At 46.1% G+C, this 21,082-nt stretch overlaps 2 protein-coding genes across 6 annotated transcripts in view; one reads left to right on the plus strand and one right to left on the minus strand.

Moving 5' to 3' along the window:
- The window catches only part of ZHX2 (zinc fingers and homeoboxes 2), a 170,932-nt gene extending 160,026 nt beyond the window's left edge, over positions 1–10,906 (plus strand). For both annotated transcript variants that reach the window (XM_024741058.1, XM_024741059.1), the window contains one exon: positions 9,659–10,906. The gene's annotated coding sequence lies outside the window, so the exon portion shown is untranslated. The remainder of the gene's footprint in view (positions 1–9,658) is intronic.
- The window catches only part of DERL1 (derlin 1), an 85,652-nt gene that overhangs the window by 18,283 nt on the left and 46,287 nt on the right, over positions 1–21,082 (minus strand). For 3 of the 4 annotated variants that reach the window (XM_024741060.1, XM_024741061.1, XM_024741062.1), the window contains exon 8: positions 7,026–7,143. In XM_024741060.1, the coding sequence (XP_024596828.1) occupies positions 7,026–7,143 (118 nt within the window). Of the gene's footprint in view, positions 1–7,025; positions 7,144–10,971; positions 11,045–21,082 lie in introns of those variants that run through there. The other variant, XM_024741065.1, reaches the window with a different exon arrangement.

Consider the following 21,082-nt stretch of genomic DNA (forward strand, 5'->3'; position numbering starts at 1 on the left):
AAGGAAGGAAGGAAGGAAGGAAGGAAGGAAGGAAAGGAAGGAAGGAAGGAAGGAAGGAAGGAAGGAAGGAAAGAAGGAAAGAAGGATGCAAGGCTTCCTGAGTTCAGAGGCTGAGCTGGGCGCTGTGGCCACAGATGGTCTCATTCAATTCTCCTAGCGGCCCTGAGAGGTAAGCTTCTCTATATTTTTATAAAACCAGAAACTGAGACTCAGAAACCAAGGAACTTATCCACATTCTCCCAGCCAGCACCTCGGTTTCACTCCGGAGCCTTCATTCTTCCTACTGCCGTTTCTGCCTCTTTATTTCTGACAGAAATTCCCCATTTCTGATTGATAGCACCTCCCACCCCTGACCCGCTCCTGTGGCGGCAGATACCTAGGGTTTTTAGAGTTGACTTTTGAATTAACATCAAATAATTCAGAGATGTAGGAACTAGTCAAGTCCCCCCAAAAAACAGGAACTCCCAGGAACCGCTCTTTTATGTTTATTTATGACGAACGCCACAAGTGTGTGCTAGAAAACATTCCTAAACAACATGCTAGGATCTACTCAACACCTGTGACATCCGATATCCCTAATGGGCCTCCTGATACTTTTCAGGTGCCACTGAATTGAGAAAGGGGCCGCCGTCTCTGTGCCGGTGGCGGCAGCCGAAAGTTCTCCCAAAAGCACCCCTTCAAGGAAGCTTCCAACCTCGAGGGGAAAAAAACCTCTCCAGATACTTCACAGCTTTTATGAACCAAACACATGGGTCTCTTGAAATTCATAAATATTCAGTGATGTCTTTATTTAAACACATATTTATTTAGGAACCTGCAGTTGCCACACATATAACAATCCTGGGAATGATGCATGGTTTTGATTTCGTGAAAGATGTTATGTGATGCACATATGAGAGAGAGAGAGAGTGAGAAAAAACTTGGGTAAGCAGCTGGGCGCTGATTCTAGGATGGGATTTCCTCTGTGGGAGTGAAGCGTACCCACCCCGACCAATTCCTCTGGCTGAAGCTTGGAAAGGCTCAGGACAGTATTCGAATGTCCAGGCTCACCCTGGCCGTGAGATTAGACACAAAGATGAGGAATCCTTCCCAAGCCTTGAATTGGGGCATCTTGATTCAGTCTCTGGGTCCAAACAATTTTCAAGCCATCCACTGAGAGATCTGTCCTGGTAAGAGGCCAAAAAATAAACTCCTCCTTTCCTAAAAATGAGTCAGAACACTTGAGCCAGAGAATGTCAGACATATGCCTTGATGGTTGGCCAAACGAAATTGCCCGGCTCTGCTACCACGAAGAATTTCCATTTATTTGTATATGCCATGTGTTCAGCATTCTTCCCAGCACATCTATTAAGTCATTTACACTTCATGACAACCTTCTGAGAGAGGTACGGCTCGTTCCCCATTTTACAGAGGGCCAAACGGAGGCTCAGAGATGCTTGCCCTGGGTTCCTCAGCTAGCAGCTGGTGGAGCCTGGAGGCCCCCTCTCATCTGTCAGGTCACTGCCTGACCCAACCACCGTGGCCCACCACCTTGCCAACAGTGGCACCATCATCACCGCCCAGGCCGGACCAATGGGACACGGTCATTTCTTAATTCTATGTGGAGTGGGAACTAATACACAACTATTCACTACTTTGCTGCCTCCTGATTTCTGACAATTTCCATCTCCTGAGAATTAGGGATGGCTTTGGGGAAGAGGTAAATCTGTGACATGTCAGGAAAAAAATATTTTCCATAGTTCAGCTTGCTTAAAATATTCAAGGCTGCCAACATTGGATCCTGGCTACAATTTAAGATCTAGGATAGGTATACCCCCATCATCTGTTCAGATTAGCCGTCCAAATACAGATCTGTGAATGGATGGATGGATAAATGAAAATGTCGTAATTAACTATTTCCCTGTCTCTCCCCTATCAGACCCTTAAAGGCAGGCATCATAGGCCATTAATCTCTGAATCCCCCCGTGCCTGATTCAGAACAGATGCTTAACAACAGTTTATCGAACCAACCTGAGAATTAACAAAGATAGTTGGCTTCCAGTTATCCAGGATCTGGTACCTCAGTCCTTTGCTTCTCCTCATTTTTTTTTTTTCTGTCACTCACTAGTCCCATCAGATGACAGCCGTCGGGGGAGAGGAACTGGGGACAAACTGCTTTCCCTGTGTGTGGGCAGCTTGAGGGAAAGGTCTGTTGGAGAATCGATCACTAGCTATTTACTGGGTGATACTTCTCAGGGACTGTACCTTAGCCTCGCTGCCCTGGTACCTCATGGAGGGTTAACTGCTATGACTTCCTTTTACCTAATTCTGGAGTTTCTCACACTAGGAATTTCCATTGTGCTTTAGGCAGCTTGTAGTGACTTAGGAGCGTAATGAAATCGAAGCCCCTCATTTTTCAGAGGAAGGATGCTAGCCCCAAGGAGTAGGAGCAACTAGTCCAGAGATGCTCATAGTCAGTGCCTTGGCTCATTCATCCATCAGTATTTGTGGAAAGCCTGCAGTGTGCCAGGCTCTGGAAGGCAGCAGTGCCCAGCATGTCCCTGCCCTCATGGAGCCCATAGTCTTTGACCAAATAATCTTCCATCAAACAAAAAGGAAATGTTGGGCTTCCCTGGTGGCGCAGTTGTTGAGAATCTGCCTGCCAATGCAGGGCACACGGGTTCGAGCCCCGGTCCGGGAAGATCCCACACGCCGCGGAGCAACTAGGCCCGTGAGCCACAACTACTGAGCCTGCACGTCTGGAGCCTGTGCTCCGCAACAAGAGAGGCCGCGATAGTGACAGGCCCGCGCACCGCGATGAAGAGTGGCCCCCGCTTGCCACAACTAGAGAAAGTCCTCGCACAGAAACGGAGACCCAACACAGCAAAAATAAATTAATTAATAAACTCCTAAATTTCCTAATTAAATAAATTAATTAATAACATCTTCTTTAAAAAAAAAGAAATTTTGCCAGGTGACAAGATTTTTTTGAAGGAAAGGCGCATGGAACTGTGAGAATATAGATTAGGGCAATTTGACCTGATTTCGGGGGTTGGGCAAGGTTTCTCTAAACAAGCAGTGGATGAATTGAAATGCAAAAGGTTAAGTAGGAGTTGGCTGGGCAGAGAAACAGTCCAGGCAGAAGAAACCACATACCCAAAGACCCTGAGACAGGAGGGAACTTGGTACATCAGGGAGCCTAAAAGGTGACTATCGTGGCTATGACTTGTCTGAGTTCACACTTCAAAGAAGTGTCAGATGTTCAGAGTTGACATAACGTAGGATAGTGTGAAATTTTCCTCATTCGCTGAGAAATTACTTATTCTTTCTCCGTGTCACCATGTTTTCCTTTTCTCAGTTCTAATTCAAATTAGACCATGCCCCTTCCCAATAAAAGAAAGTTGGACTCAGAAATATGACTGAGATTAGACTGAATAAATTACAATCACAGTGCTTGCTTTTCTATCCCATGGACCACGGTGTTATTCTCTCTCAAGTCCACAGGGCCGAGGGGAAATCCCTACAGGGAAAAGTAAAGAGAAATAGGAACAGAAAGCTAGCACATGGGAAAAGAATTCTAATTGTTTCATGCTTCCCCAAAGGTAAAGTAATAGGGAAACAGATTTTGCTGAAGAATTAGGTAGTACTTTTTAACATTCCAAGGTGTCGCCAAGATAGAAAGGGACAGCTGTGGGAGCCAGTGGGTTCCCTGTCCTGGACAGTGTTCAGGGAGAGGCAGGACATCCACTTGGTGGAAACGTTCGAACAGTGGCCATAAGAAAAGGGGCCCAGTGACTTTGCAGTTTCCCCCAAAGCTAAGAACTAGTGCTCTGGGATTAAGTGACCCATCGGGCAGTTGGTTCTCTACCGTGTGGAATGTCACTGATCAAGTGGTAGGATTCCAGGCAGAAGCCCAGGGGCTTAGCAAGAGGCCACATAGTCAAAAATCACTGTAGTACTCTTTAAAGCAAACAAACAAACAAAAACACCTGAAATGTGAACTTTGTCATCAGTCTTGTGTAACCAGCCGCCTCTAACAGCACTGTGCTCTCTTCTTGTTCTTCATTCACTAACGAACATTTGAGTTTCCTCAGTGAGCCAGACTCAGTGCAGGGTGGGGGTCAGCAGTGAACTCTGTGGACATACGTTTAAAAAGGTGCACTGAGGGGTGTCTGGGAGCCGGGTCTTCTGTAGACGCGACCTGCAGCTGGGACCTGCTGCCCAAGGGGAAGGCAATGGGGCCGGGCTGTGTGCCCTTGGTGTCCTGCATCTTCCCAGCCTCACTTTGAAGCGACCTGCAGCTGGGACCTGCTGCCCAAGGGGAAGGCAATGGGGCCAGGCTGTGTGCCCTTGGCGTCCTGCATCTTCCCAGCCTCACTTTGAGAGTGTCGCCAGCTCCCACAGCCCAAGTCCTGCCCACCGCTACGTAGCCTGGGAGAGGTCAGAGGAGAATTGAAGTCCAGCAGTTCCAAGGGTGCTACTGGGGCCCAGAGCCATCCACAGACATCTGGAATCACTGAAAAAGCCAAGAAGAAGTGGCTTTGTCTCCCCTTCTCCAGGTCACCCTTTGGCTTTGCAATATGTTTTTTGTGGGGTTTTTTCTTTTGTTTTTTTAAGGGCCTTATTCGGCATGTATTTTTCATTATTAATGCATATGGCTGGAGGATTATACATGTTCATCCCCATAAGACAGGGAAAAACACATTGTCATAAAAGAAAATGAAGATGATTCAAAGACATGGAAAGATATCCCATGCTCTTAGATTGGAAGAATATTGTTAAAATGGCCATACTACCCAAAGCAATCTACAGATTTAATGCAATCCCTATCAAAATACTCATGACGTTTTTCACAGAACTAGAACAAATAATTCTAAAATTTACATGGAACCACAAAAGACCCAGAATTGCCAAAGCAATCCTGAGGGGAAGAAAACAAAGCTGGAGGCATAACCCTCCCAGATAAGACCATCTACAAAGCTATAGTAATCAAAACATGATGGTATTGGCACAGAAACAGACATATAGATCAATGGCACAGAAGAGCACAGAAATAAACCCACACACCTACGGTCAATTAATCTTCAACAAAGGAAGCAAGAATATGCAATGGAGAAAAAAGAGTCTCTTCAGCAAGTGGTGCTGGGAAAGCTGGACAGCCTCATGTAAATCAATGAAGTTAGAACACACCTTCTCACCATACACAAAAATAAACTCAAAATGGTTTAAAGATCTAAATGTAAGACATGACACCATAAAACTCCTAAAAGAGAATATAGGCAAAACATTCTTGGACAAAAATCGTAGCAATATTTTCTTAGAACAGTCTCCCAAGGCAATAGAAATAAAAGCAAAAATAAATAAATGGGACTTAATCAAACTTAAAAGCTCTTGCACAGCAAAGGAAACCATCAATAAAACGAAAAGACAAGCTGAGTGGGAAAAAATATTTGCAAATGATGCAACCAACAAGGAGTTAATATCCAAAACATACAAACAGCTCATACAACTCAGTATCAAGAAAACAAACAACCCATTCAAAAAATGGGCAGAAGACCTAAATAGACATTTCTCCAGAGAAGACATGCAGATGGCCAACAGGCACATGAAAAGATGCTCAACATCGCTAATTATTAGAAAAATGCAAATCAGAAGCACAATGAGGTATCACCTCACACCTGTCAGAATGGCCATCATCAAAAAGTCTACAAATATTAAATGCTGGAGGGGGTGTGGAGAAAAAAGAACCCTCCTACACTGTTGGTGGCAATATAAATTTGTATGTAAATACTATGGAAAACAGTACAGACATTCCTTAAAAATCTAAAAATAGAGCTACCATACGCTCCAGCAATCCCACTCTGGAAAAGATGAATACTCTTAATTCTAAAAGATACATGCACCCCAATGTTCATAGCAGCGCTATTTACAATAGCCAAGACATGGTAACAATCCAAGTGCCCATCAACAGACTATTGGCTTAAGAAAATGTAACATATATATATATATATATATGTAATAGAATACTACTCAGCCATAAAAAAGAATGAAATATTGCCATTTGCAGCAACATGGATGGACCTAGAGATTATTATACTTAATGAATCAGAGAAAGACAAATATTACATGATATCACTTATATGTGGAATCTTAAAAATGATACAAATGAATCTATATACAAAACAGAAACAGACTCACAGACAGAGAAAACTAACTTATGGTTACCAAAGGGGAAAGAGAGGGCAGAGGGATAAATTAGGAGTACGGGATTAACAGATACACACTACTAAATAGGAAATAGAAAAGCAGGAAGGATTTACTATATAGCACAGGGAACTGTACTGAATATCTTGTAATAACCTATAATGGAAAATAATCTGAAAAAATATTTATATATATATATAACTGAATCACTTTGCTGTACCCCTGAAACAATACTGTAAATCAACTATACTTCAATTTTTAAAAAACTGTCAGATGGAGAACCACCTTAATATTGAGGTTTATCTAAAAAACAAATGTTTACATATTTTCATTACTTTCAAATAAACTGACAGCATAGTTGCTACGATATTTTATAATTCGTCAATAATCGGATTGTTTAAAAATTATTTGTTACAGAAAAATCACCGTGATAAAATCAACTTTTTCTTCTAATAATTTATACTTGATATGCGTTATAAGAGTGTAATATTAATAGGCAAGATAATTCAAGCAGCCTGACTGACCTCATTAACTAGTCATCTTCAAATTCAGAAAACAAAAGAAATCAATAAACAAAAATAAAAAGCAAATTTTTGCCAATCAGACAGGGTTCAGTTTTCTGTATATGAGAGAGAGGAGAGAGGAAATTTGTAAATTCTCACACACACAGGTGAGCTGACTTACCCCTAAGGCTGTAATTTTGCACCTGGCTTTCCTCAAGGAAAAAAGGAAGCAATATTTCTGGAGCACATGTATGCTTTGCACACCTCTTCTGTTGCCCTCCCAGCAGCCGGCTGATGATGAATTGTGGAAGTGAGGCTCAGGGAGGTTAGGTAACTGACCTCGGCACACAGCTCGGAAGTGGCTGACCCTGGATCCAGCTTTCTCTGACTCCATGGCTCTTTCCTCCCTGCTCCACGGCGGAGACCACAGTCCTGTGCTGAGCTGACGTTCCTCAGCCTGGTTGGGAGAAGGAAAAATCGCTCTTTACCCACCTTTGGCCTTGTTTTCCTGGAGTCTCGAGAACTGTTCGCATGGACATCCACCCACAGGCAGCCTCCTTTCCGAAGACGGTGAAAGACCCAGTTTGCTGCGGGAAATCCTGTTCGGAGAGCACAGCGGGAGGCTGGCTGTGGTCCGTGTGCCCATCCTGGGTGCGTGTGGCCCTGCATGGGATCAGCGGTAAGGCACATGGTCCTCTTCAGCTGCCCGGGACCGCCAGCCTGTCTTTGAAGCAGACCTGCGCTCTCCTGTGCCACGTGACTCCCTGCAGCGAGCAGCTGTGAACGTAGGGCAAGGAGGGTCAGGTGTGGCGAGAAGCAGTGAAAGTTGGATTGACCGCAGTAGAATCCAGGTTCCACCACTTACTACTTGCCTGACACCATTTAATCTCGCTAAACCCCCATCTCTTCACTGCAGGTGGGCCTACCTCCCGGGTTACCAGGTTACCAAATGAGATGATCCATATCAGCACTTAGCATTGGGCCTGGCACATAATAAGCATGAGATATATTTAAGCTACTCTCACTGTTGTCACAACCATGATCGTTATTGCTTTTGACTGCCGCTGAGCAGTCATGTGACCCGGGGAAATCGCTTTTCTTCCCCCGAGCTTCCTTTTTTTTTTTCTCGTGAAATGAGTGATGTTGGCAGCATCACCTATAAGGATCCCTGTAGCTCTTACGATTCGGTGACATTTGCTGGATCACTTTTGGGTGGTACCAGGTCCCAAGGACACCCTGGAATCTGGTTGCATCCACAGACATTTCTTTTGCAAGCTGTTTCCTTAACTCCAGTATTCAGTCTTATTGTCGGGAGCATTTAGGGAATGTGGATACATTTGACATCCAGACGTTAAGAATGACAAACAACATAGATAATCTGCTGATGCCTTTGGCTGAGAAGTCTGGTATTCTTGCTCTTGGTCCCCTGCACAAGAAAAACACCAAAACTTCTCAGAGCCTTCTCGGCTACTTAGACGAGAAGTGACTGAGCAGTAACGCAGCCTTACCAGGAGGGAGGCAAAGAAAAAGCCAGTGTCTTCAGGAATCTACAGATTTGATCACCTTCCAGCCTGCCATGGAATCCTGACTACGTCCTTTACAGCCCCGAGCCCTCCCCTTGGATTCGTGCTCAGGATCCTTGGATCCCAGGAACCCACAGAGGAAATGGAGGTCAGCCTTAGTTTCCTGAGGCTGCCATCAAGTACCACAAACGGGGTGGCTTAACCGACAGGAATTTATTCTCCCATGGTCTGGAGACTGGAAGTCTGGTGCTGGCAGGGTTGCTTCCTTCTGAGGGCTGCGTGGGAACGTGTGTTCCTTGCTTCTCTGCTAGCTTCTGGCGGGTTGCTGGCAATCCTTGCCTTATAGATGCAACACCCCAATTTCTGCCTCCGTCTCCCCATGATGTTCTCCGTGTCTGTCTCCATGTCCAAATTTCCCCTTTTTATAAGGACACCAGCCCTATGGGATTAGGTCCCACCCTAATGACCTCATTTTAACATTGATTGCCTCTGTAAAGGAATTTCCAGATAGGGTTATGTTCTGAGGTACTAAGGGTTAGGACTTCAACATATCTTTGGGGGTTGGGAGGACACAATTTAACCCATAAGAAGGTCCTTGGACTATTTTCGTTCCTTCAAAGTACATAAGAATTAAACACGTCTCCATACTGACTCAACAAACACTGTTTAAGGGCACAGGCTCTGGAAATTGCCTGGGTTGGAATTTTGGCTCTGCCATTTTCTAGCTGTGTGATCCTGGGCAAGGTTTTTAGCTTCTCTGTGCTCAGTCTCCTCACCTGTAAAATGGGAATAACAATTTTATCTACACCTGAGGGTTGATAGAAACATTAAATTAAAAAATACACTTAAAATTTCTCATCTTATGATTATTTTATATCCTATTTGGAAAGGGTTCCATCTAACAAATACAACAAAAGCACATGTAATATTTACCACCCGCCTGGCACTATTTTATATGCTGGTGCATATATCAACTTCTTATCACAACTACTTTGTGGATGCTACTATCATCCCTGTTTTACAGAAGCAAAAACTAAGCCCTAGAGAGATTTTGACGTGTGTATGGCCCCATGGCCAGTACAGAGAGAACTCCCGACCCAAATCCAGGTGTGTCTGATTCTGGGGCCTTTTAGGAACCATTGTGACTGGCTGCCTCTCCAGGAATAAGAAAAGGGTCTTGTAATGATGAAATGAATCACCTCCTTCACTTGCCCAGAAAGTCATCCTGTTTTCAAAGGCCTTATTCTGAACGCACTTCCCATAATGTTAGACTGTGGTCAGGAAACACACTTGTTTCTTTAAAACAGGGAGTTTGTCTCTCCTCCAGGTCCCAGGATGGCTTTGGAAGTGTCTCCCCAGGAGAGCCAAGGAGAGGCCACCCCCGATGCCTTGCACCCAGGGAATGATGGTCACCTCCCTGACATCTCTGGTTTTGTGTTGTCCTTCTAGGGAAGTCCATCAGAACTGCTGTGCTGATGAAGGGGACACTCTGTCTTCAAAGAGAGAAGAGAACTTCCGTCCCTGGCTGCGGGCCACCCTGGCCAGAGACTCCAAGTGCAACGCCTTCACTCGTACACACCTCCCCGAGGCCTGGTGGGAATTGTTCATAGTGCCAAAGTCCTACCACTGCGTTTTCCATGGGTCCTTGTAAATAGTTGGTTCCTGTGCCCAGGCCCCCCGCCTCTTGCTGTACTGGAACCGATTTGTACAATGTGGGAAAATTTTGTTACCTTTTTAACCAAGGGCGACTTCCTTTTCCAGCACTACCATTGTAAGGTATTTTTCCAGGAGGGAGGGCTGATCACACGTGCTTTTCTCTTTTTTCCTTTCTTTTTTTTTTTTATTTTATTAATTTGGGGGAGGGGGGATGTTAGCATTAGTGCCATTATATCTACTGGATTTTAGGTAGGGAGAGTTCATTTTTAAAGGTAGTTTGAAATTTGGGAGATTTCTTCAGGGGAAAGGGCTGGGATTCAGGCATCTGTCTTAAGTTGGAGAGGGTTTTACAGATGACAGATCTTCCAAATCAAATCCATTTCTATTTCTTCCCCAGCCTCCTCTGGGGGTCTCTGTTTAGCCACACACAAGGCTTTCTGAACTGCCACCAGGCCAGTCTGGTTTTTTTGATGGCCTGGCCTCAGACCTTGGGCCGAGCCAGCACCCGGAGAACTGGGTAGCGGACAGCTACCCACCCTGAGCCCCTTTTTAGTGACCAGCAGAAAGGGCTCTCCCGGATGCATTAGCATCGTCATTACTTTTGTGAAATTAAAAGAGATCTTCGTGTCTAGATGGTACAAAGAGGAACAGCTTTGGTTTTCATCTCCGTTCCTAGCTGCCTTTTCTCAGTGTGGTATTGGACAGGATTTCAGCTTGAAGCTTCACCACGAATTGCTTTTTTTGTTTGTTTGTGTGTTTGTTTTGGGCCAATTTTAGCTTCCTGAGTGCACTTTTTTTTCCCTCAGTGAGTCCTAACTTCTAAAGAAGAAAAACCAGGAGACGCGTCTGGTGTGACTGCTGCAGTGTGAGCTGTGTTCGCAGTCCCTCCCCTAGTCCCTCCCCCGCCCACACTGCCCCTCGTTTGAGCACACTACACAGATGAACGGTTAGGGAGTTTGGAGGAAAAAAAACAATTTTTCTAACTTGTTGCTCATTTGTTGTAACTCAATAAAGCGAAGACTACACATTTTTATAACCTTTTCCTCTGCTCCTGGCTCTTCATTGCTGTCTGGCTCCCAGGGCACAGCCTGAGGGTTCCAACTCACCCATCTGTTTCAAATCCGTTAAGACCACACTTCTCGTCTTCCGTCCTGGTGAGGCCTGACAGCGCCGGTGGGACTGTAAAAACAGGGGTTAAGTGTCGACGTGGGAATCTTCATCACATCTCTGTGACATAGAGAAGAAGTGAGTGACAGGCCCACCCTTCTCCGGGGTCTTCACACATAGACTCATAAAATGCTGCAGAGAAGAGCACAGGCGTGGGAATGAGACCTGCCTGCAGGCCACCGCTTTCTCTCGGGAGACCTCAGGCAAGTCACTTCTGTCCCGGGTTGCTGGTGACTGGGACACTGCCACTTCTCCGAGAAGGCCGGCTTTTGTGTCTCTGACCCGGTGAGGTTTAAAAAGCCCCTCGTTGTTCAAGGCGACCCTCGTTTAGACCAGTGCCTTTCGAGCTTGAGCAGGTAGCGGAATCACCTGGAAGGCTGGTTAGAGTTTCTAACTGAGTAGGTCTGGGTGGACCAGAGAACGTCCACTGCTCCCAGGTGAGGCTGGTACCGCCAGCTCGGGGTCCCAACATTGGGAATCTCTGGTCTAGATGTTTCATTTTCACAGGGACTTACAGACTTTTGGGCAGCTTATCCACCCCTCAGCCTCCAAACTCTCCCCATCCACCTCCCCCGCTGCAAAAAAAAACCAAAAATCCAACCTGCGCTTTTCTTATTACGAAAACAAAAGTGCCAAGTGGCTGTAGCTGGCTCATCTCCCGCTTCCTGCCTACGCTGCCTTTCCTGTCTGCGCTCCGAGCCGTGGACCATCCGCAGACCTCATCTCCTCATGCTGTCCTGTCCTTCCAGACCATCAATGAACGTCAGCCCATCCCAGCCCCCTCCAGCTTCTCCCTGGCAGGCAGCTGCCTTCCCCTCCTGCTAGTTACCACCCTTGCCGTTCCGCTTGCCACTCTCAAGCGATTTAAGTAAATTCTTCCAGCAAGGCAGCAGGAGATGCTATTAAATGCCTGAAGAAACCAAAGGGAAAACCTTGCCAGAACTTTTGTCTTTTTATTTTTAATTTCTGCACCAAAGAGAAAGCTTTGCTAATTGGTTGCAATGAAAATACACAGGGAAAACAGCTGTGCTCTTTTAAGCACCCAGCAAAATCTGACAAGCTACATCTCCCCCCCACCCCCGGGAATGATCAAAGGGTGGCAGAAACTAGGAGAGGGGTTCTTAAGGGGAATACACGGACAGGTGAGGTGGAAGAGAGCCGTGGAGTGGCGTGAACACCTGCTGGTTTTGTCTGCCCCGTACCTCTTTGCACGACATCTCTTCCTTTAGGGTTCACTTGTCTCCCCTTCTGTTCATCTGATTCTGAGGGGCTGCCCATCACGGTGACCCGCTCCCCTCCCACAGGACAAGCCTGGCGCTCCAGCCCCCTGTTCACCGAGCTGGGTGCAGTGTGATGCAGGCGCACTCAGATGCTGGGAGAGAGCTCCCTTTTTCCATTGAGATGACGAATGTGATCTTAGCCTGGAGCCATCAGCATCCAAACCTCCTGCCCGAGAGAGGAAGCCAGTCTGCGGGTGGCAAGAAGGAGGCCGAAAACTCAAGAAAAGAGGCAGAGGAGCAACGGAAGAAGAAAGAGATGATGGTGGCAGTGATGATGGTGGTGGTGATGACAGTGGTGACATCATTTGAGTCCCTGGACCCTGCCATTCCTGAGGCCAGCTCCCTATCTTTCCAGTTTCATAAAAACCAACATACTTCTCTTTTTGACTTAGGCTAAAAACCTTTTGAATTGGGTTTCTGTTGCTAGAAACTCAGCATTCAGGATGGTTTGATGAGATTATGAGATAAAAAACAAAGGAAAGACAGTAAGTGTAAACAGCCCCATATAGCTGGTGGCTACTATACTGGATGTCCATCTCTAAGTCCTTGCTACTCAAGTGTGTTCCCTGGATCAGAAGTGGCAGCATCACCAGGGTGCTTGTTAGAAACGCAGAATCTCCAGCCCCTACCCCAGACCTGTTGAATCATAATGTGCAATTTCACACCATCCCCAGGTGACTCAACTGTTCATTTAAGTTTAAGAAACTCTGCTCTGAAGGCTTTGAAGGGCTCCTCGCCAGCCTCTTCCAGCACACTGAGGGCTGGGGGCGAGATGTGATACACCACAGAGCCTGTTTTCAGAGTGTAGACTCCAAGGCCTTGGGGAGCAGGAAGGCAGAGGCAGCAACAGGATGGAGATCATGTGGTACCCCAGGTGCGGGTGCCCTTGTCCTTCCAGACCACCTGGTGCACAGCTACTTCTAGCCAACAGCATGCGGAAATGACAGCTCTCACTGGCCTGCCACAATACAAGCTGGAGAGAACCGGGAGAGACGTCAGTTCCCTCCTACTGCTTCCTGAAAGCTCCCATCTGGAGCACCTAACAGCTGGATGTACTTACAAACCACAGTAGAGGCACCATCATTACCCCTGGGCGCTTGATCAATAAGAATGAATAAAAAAGACATCCAAGTACATCCCATGACATGTTGCAAGTCGGGTATCCTGTAGAGTGTAGGAGGCGCGTTGCGCTGGACTTTGAGGAAGGGAGATGACAAAGGTCTCCATCGGTAACTCGCATACCCTCTCCCAGAACCAGCCCCCAAAGCATTACAGACTGCCTCAGTCTGGATCCTTGAGAAAAAGAGACAGAACACTTAAACTGGGAAATTTAAGGGAAGTGCATTAAATGGATGTCCACACGGTGTGGGCAGGGCTTGGGGAAGCCAACAAGGGAGGATGTAGAGATCCTGGCCTGAAGGGGTAAGGGATGGGGCAGTTACTGGAACCTGTAAAGGATACATGCCTTCAATAAACCATGGTGACCCGGCAGGGGGAGAATCTGGGGAACAAATACCCTGACATCATTCTCCTCCTATCCTCTGCCCTCCTGCCACTTCCTCCCAATGGCCAAACCCAACCAGAAGTCAGAGGGTAAGGGGATCTGTTGGTCCAGTCCATCAGAGTCTGCCTCTCAGCACACAGAGCAAGTGAGGGAAGGGTGGGGGGGAGGGAACAGATGGTCCAACGTACACATCAATGTATGGGCTGGACCAAAGATGACAAATACACACCAAGGATGCTATATGCCCCACTCATGGCAAACATTAATAATCAACTGAAGCGCCTTTGGCTGCTGGGCTTCGACGGCCTTCACAATACTGAACACAGAGCCTCACCTTGAATCTATTAACCTTGGAACATGAGATGACACATTGGGTGGGTGCCCCTGGTTGCCTAGCTAGTATCCATTCCCTCATTCTTCCTCACTAACAGAACCAAGATATTGCCCAGGCACTGACATACCCCAGTCCCAGGACAGAAACTCAATTTCCCTTGCAGCCAGGAGCGGCCAATGAGATGCACACAGAAGGCTCTTGCATAGCTGGTGCCTGTCTTCTTCCTCCCTTGTTCTTACCTTGTGTGCACTGCTGATCTTGAGACTACATCCTTAATAGCTTCTTTGAGCCCCTGAACCAGTGCCACAGCTGAAAGTTTTCAAACGTCTTGATATGTGAGAAAAATATCTATTCGTTTAATCCACCACTCATTGCATTTGTCTGATACTTGCATTCAAATGTGCTCGTAAAACAACAGTGAGAGGCCCGCGTACCGCAAATGTGCTCGTAAGTGACACAAAACTTTTGTGCCATCCTTAGACTGGATATCAATCCTCTCATTCATGCATGAGTTCATTTATACCTGTGCCAATTGCCAGGTGAGAGATAAGTTATGTATAGTCTCCCTCCTCAAGGAAACTTGATATATATATATATATTTGTTTTTTGGGGTTTTTTTGCGGTACGTGGGCCTCTCACTGTTGTGGCCTCTCCCGTTGCGGAGCACAGGCTCCGGACGCGCAGGCTCAGCGGCCATGGCTCATGGGCCCAGCCGCTCCACGGCATGTGGGATCTTCCTGGACCGGGGCACGAACCCGTGTCCCCTGCATCGGCAGGCAGACTCCCAACCACTGCACCACCAGGGAAGCCCCTTGATCTATATTTTGAAGGATGAGTAGGAGCTGGCCAAATGGATAAATCAGAGGAAGGCACAAGATGCAGAAGTGAAAGAGTGTATATATACAATGTCAGGGTGTTACGTAGTAGAAATCCAACGAGGAGGCTATAACGTGTAACAAAAGAAGAAACCATCAGTTTTCAACAACCAACTTTGAAAAGCAACCAAGTCACACTGATTCAAACCCAGTCATAAAAAAACAGAAGTGATTATCCACTTGGAAAGACCCTGAAGAACTGCCAAAGAATTATGCTATTTGCTTGTATAATGGGAAATCAAAAAGTGTTTGGGATTTACCAAGATGAGTAAAATGTTGTATAAAACTGCTGTAAAGTGAAACAAAATACATTCGAAGTCTTTTACCTTGGACTTGCTTCCCATGGCTGAGTTTGGGTCACAAACCTTGGGATCAGGTCCATCTCTCCAAAGGATCTCCCAACTCCTTCCCCAGTCTCTTCCTCTGCCCACTCTGGTCTGCTTGCTGATTGGTGAGCACTCCCTGGGTCCACACAGTTTCTCCTCTCAGAATGTGCCCCTTCCCCATTTCTTCCAGTCCCAGTTGAAGTTTCACCAGACCAAAGAAAGGTACATCTTGGGTGACAGAGAGGCTGGATTTAAGGAAGACACACATATCCCAACTGGCTCTCTGGAAGCCCTGCTGCACTGAACTCCTGCATCAACGGGACGTAGTTCTAGATCTAACCACATATGGGTTAGTTGTTCAGTCTCCTCTTTGTGTTATGCTCCTCCTGGCCAGGAAATGTACTGAACATCTGTCCAGTATTCCTTCCCCATCTCTTTCAGCAACACTCACACCCCTTCCCACTGGGAGAGTCTTCTACAGACCTGCTCTTTCCCTGTGTCAACTCTAAGATGTTGGTGTGGCACCAGCACAGGACAGGATCCTTCTGTCCATGGGTAGTCATGTGATTCAGGCCTAACCAATCGTAGCACTATCTCTGACCTCAGTGAGTGCCCAAGGGGTACACACATGACCCAAGCTGGGCCAATCAGAGTCTTTCCTGCGGTTTAAAGAAATTGAAGCAGGGGGAGGGGAGAGAGAGAGAAAGAGATAGAAAAAAAGACAGAAGCAAGGAGAGAGAAAGAGAGAAATGACATCATTTTAGTATTTAGATCCAGTCAACCTTAAAGTTAGATACATCCCATCTTCCCCAGTTATGTGTCAACAGATCCTCCTTTTGCTTAAAAATTAGTTTGAGTTGCATTACTTCATTCAGAAATGAGGGACTTCCCTGGTGGCACAGTGGTTAAGAATCCATCTGCCAATGCAGGGGACAAGGGTTCAATCCCTGGTCCAGGAAGATCCCACATGTCGTGGAGCAACTAAGCCCGTGTGCCACAACTACTGAGCCCATGTGCCACAACTACTGAAGCCAGCGCACCTAGAGCCCATACTCCACAACAAGAGAAGCCACCGCAATGAGAAGCCCATGCACCTCAATGAAGAGTAGCCCCCATTCGCCGCAACTAGAGAAAGCCTACACGCAGCAATGAAGACCCAACGCAGCCAAAAATAAAATAATTTTTTTTTAAAAAATGAAAGAGTTATGACTAAAACCCATACTCTTACCCTACTGCCCAGCACATGTCTGCTGAACTGATAACAAGTAAAAATGCAAGGGCAAGAAGAGGTTGAAAAGGAAGAGTGGGCTGCTGCTGAAAGGCTGCACCCAAGCAGGAATTTCAGGCTAGATGGACTGCTCCAGCTTTCATGTTTACTGCTCCCCAACCTGAGGTTGCAGACGGGCCTGAAGGCGTGCTGGTCCCCTCGGTTCCTGTGCAGCGATTTCCTACTGAAGCCTGGTCTGCAGCTCCTCCTGCTCTGATGGGGCCTCACCTTTCATGATGAGAATATCTTCCAGGAGAACATGGTGTCCTTTGGCACAGGGCTAACTAAGCACTTGGCCCGGTAAGGATCCTGCAGGAGCCACAGGAGCCACTGAAGCTGCAGGCCAACTGGTGTCTCACGCCACCCTGGTGAGCCAGCAGCCTCTGGAGCAAGACCAGCTCACTCACAGTTCCCTGACTCTGCACTTACCGTCACGGAACTTTGACAGAAGAATTGCTGCTCCCCCCTCCAGAGCTCTCCAAAGCCCAACTGTCTCAAGGGAATTTACTCTTCATATCTTCAGTAGAGTCAACCTCTCTGTAGTTAATGCCATGTGGCTGACAGGGTCTTGGTGCTCTGGCCAGGTGTCAGGCCTGTGCCTCTGACGTGGGAGAGCCAAGTTCAGGACATTGGTCCACCAGAGACCCCCCAGCTCCATGTAATATTAAATGGTGAACGCTCTCCCAGAGATCTCCATCTCAACACTAAGGCCCAGCTCCGCTCAACGACCAGCAAGCTACAGTGCTGGATACCCTATGCCAAACAACTAGCAAGACAGGAAAAAAACCAACCCATTAGCAGAGAGGCTGCCTAAAATCATAATAAGGTCACAGACACCCCAAAACATACCACCGGACGTGGTCCTGCCCACAAGAAAGACAAGATCCAACCTCATCCACCAGAACACAGGCACCAGTCCCATCCACCAGGAAGCATACACAACCCACTGAACCAACCTTAGCCACTGGTGTCAGACACCAAAAACAATGGGAACTATGAACATGCAGCCTGCAAAAAGGAGACCCCAAACACAGTAAGTTAAGCAAAGTGAGAAGACAGAGAAACAGACAGAAGATGAAGAAGCAAGGTAACAAAACCCACCACACGAAAACAAATGAAGAGGAAATAGGCAGTCTACCTGAAAAAGAATGCAGAGTAATGATAGTAAAGATGATCCAAAATCTTGGGAAGAGAATGGAGAAAATACAAGAAACATTTAACAAGGACCTAGAAGAACTAAAGAGCAAACAAACAATGATGAACAACACAAAAGAAAGCTGGACTAGCAATTCTCATATCAGACAATATAGACTTTAAAATAGGGCCTCCCTGGTGGCGCAGCAGTTGAGAGTCCGCCTGCCGATGCAGGGGACACGGGTTCATGCCCCGGTCTGGGAAAAGTATCAGGATACAAACTTAAGGCGTAGAAATCTCTTACATTCCTATACACTAATGATGAAAAATCTGAAAGAGAAATTAAGGAAACACTCCCATTTACCACTGCGACAAAAAGAATAAAATACCTAGCAATAAACCTACCTAAAGAGACAAAAGACCTGTATGAAGAAAACTATAGGACACTAATGAAAGAAATTAAAGATGATACAAACAGAACAATGCAAGAGTAGATTAGAATATAGTTTGAAAATATACTGGCTATGATTCCATTTATATGAAATGTTCAGAATAGGCAGATCTGTAGAGACAGAAAGTGGGTAGGGGGCTAGACAGAGGATTGGGGGCTAAGAGATGTGAGATTTCTTTGTGGGGTAATGAAAATGGTACAAGATTGATATTGTGGTGATGGTTACACCACTCTGTGAATATACGAAAAGCCATTGAATTGTACGCATCAAATGGGTGAATTGTATGGTATCTCAATTTTACATATATATAAGAATATATTTTCATTTTCATATCTTTTTATATTTTTATATATATTTATATTTTATATATTTATATAACATAAATATATATGATTATGTATTTTTATTTTTAACATAATTTTATATGTATATATATAGAGAGAGAGAAAGAGAGTATGTGACAATGGAAACTAGAAACCGAATAAAGTTAAGTCTTGAGTTACAGGGAAAGCTGATTTAAGGAACACTTAAATTACTACAAAATTGTTATCTTTTCCCCCAGAACCTGTTCCTACCTTTCCTATCTTGGGGAAGACTGTGTGGCAGCAGCAATCCAATTGCCCAAGCCAGAAACAAGGGGGGCATTTTTTTACAACCCTGGGTTTTAACCAAACACCAAGTTCTCTCACTTCTAGCTCCCAAATCTCTCTCCGAATCACCCCCCACCAGCCCCAGAACTACTGTCATCATTCAGTCCCTCGCCCCCATTTCCCTGCACAGCCTCCTAACTTGCCTCCCTGCCCCAGTCTCTCCCCACCAGCCCCATCTGTGTTCCAGGCTGCAGCCAGAGTAATGTTTTCTACTGTGTAAGTCCCATCATGCCTCTCGTCTGTCGGTGGCTCCCACTGCCTACAGATTAAGCCCAAGCTCCTCTTGGCATCCTGCCTGTACCTCCCAACCTCCAACCTACTGTATCCCCCATCTCATCTCTCCCGACCCCTGTTCACACACACACACACACACACACACACACACACACTGTTGAAGCCCATCCTCAACTACTGTGTCCCACTCCCTCCACCTTCTCTCTTGCCCGGCCCAGATGAATAATATCACGTGCTCCAAGAATCCTCTCCTGACCCCTTCCAGCCAAGTCAGGTGCTTCTTCCTCTGTGCTCCTAAAACCCCTTCTGTATGTCTCTATTATAATTCTAGACACACAGTATTATAATTGTCTCCGTGTTTGTCTACCACATAAGCCTGTGGCCTCCTTGCAGATAAAATCCACGTTATCTTTTTTTTTTTTACTTCTTTTTTTCCTTCCAGTTTTATTGAGATAATTGACATACAGCACTGTTTAAGGTGTACAGCATAATGATTTGGCCTGGGTCTTCTTTAACTTTTTTGCTAACACAGGCTCAAGACGAGGCAAGCATGCATTATATAGTGTGTTGTATGAATAAATCTTCACTGGCAATGTCAGAAGTTTAATTAGACTCGGGATGGTAGTAAGATATTTGAAAACAATAATCATTTGTGGGAAAATACCCAGGATGGGATAAAATAGATTAATGTTCACAAACTTCTTCCCTTTACCCAACCTGCCCAAGAGAACCCTAACTAACAGCCTAATTCTTCTTCTTCCCCCATCACCTGAGAGACCAATTCCTAGACGTTTTTGGTGCAGAGTCTGGAGTCAGCAAAGAAAGACAGCAGCAGAGGGCTTGAAGCAGAAGCAGAAGGACTTAAGGAAACAGGCCAAATCAATCTATGTAATAAAGAATGAAAAGAGAAAAAAAGAGGAAGTTGAGTAAATAGAAGCCACTGGAGCTGGTGGAGAAGGAAAAAATTCTTCAAAGTTCTAAGGAGGCAACGGCTTCAAACAGATTGTGGGATATAAAAAAAACTGGGCAAGGGTCCAAAGAACATGCCATGGGGTATACCTGGAAGCCTGCTGAATGTCCTTTGAGAAAGATGAGAAAAATATTAAGTTCCGGGCTTCCCTGGTGGCGCAGTGGTTGAGAGTCCGCCTGCCAATGCAGGGGACATGGGTTCACACCCCGGTCTGGGAAGATCCCACATGTCGCGGAGCGGCTGGGCCGGTGAGCCATGGCCGCTGAGCCTGCGTGTCCGGAGCCTGTGCTCCGCAACGGGAGAGGCCACAGCAGTGAGAGGCCCACATACCGCAAAAATAAATAAATAGATAAAAATATTAAGTTCCCTTTTAATCATGTTTTGGTTTATTCGGATTATTCTTCCGTAACTAATTCTAGGACTGGACCATGTGGGTCACAGCTTCAATAGGGTTACATGAGGAGTCGTTTCAGTAAATGTGAAATGAAACTGGAAAACCAACTGAAAACATATCCCGCTACTAATAGGATAAGCCTCATTACCCATGTCCAAGGACCATGCTCATCTTCACATCTGTTCTTACTGTCCTCTGTCTGGTAGGAATTCTCGTGAGACCAGAAATAGACAGAAACATGGTTAAGCAGCAGAGGACAAGTGACTTTCCACAATCACAGGGAATATCCATGGCAAGGCCACCCCAGAATTCAGGGGCCCTGAATTCTAGCCCCTGCTTTACTACTAATGGCTTATACGACCCTGGACAAGTGATTTCCGCTCTTTAAGCCTCAGTTTCCTCGTTTGAAAAATGAGGGGGTTTAAACCAGACAACCATCAAGTATTCATTCCAACTGTGAGATGCTACGATCACAGGGATCTGAGCCAACCTCCTCTTAAAAGTCTCCAGGGGCTTCCCTGGTGGCGCCTGCCGACGCAGAGGACACGGGTTCGTGCCCCAGTCCGGGAAGATCCCACACGATGCGGAGCGGCTGGGCCCGTGAGCCATGGCCGCTGAGCCTGCGCGTCC

Source organism: Neophocaena asiaeorientalis, unplaced genomic scaffold, assembly GCF_003031525.2.
Source record: "Neophocaena asiaeorientalis asiaeorientalis breed wild unplaced genomic scaffold, Neophocaena_asiaeorientalis_V1.1 scaffold177, whole genome shotgun sequence".
NCBI classification, from domain to species: Eukaryota; Metazoa; Chordata; class Mammalia; order Artiodactyla; family Phocoenidae; genus Neophocaena; species Neophocaena asiaeorientalis.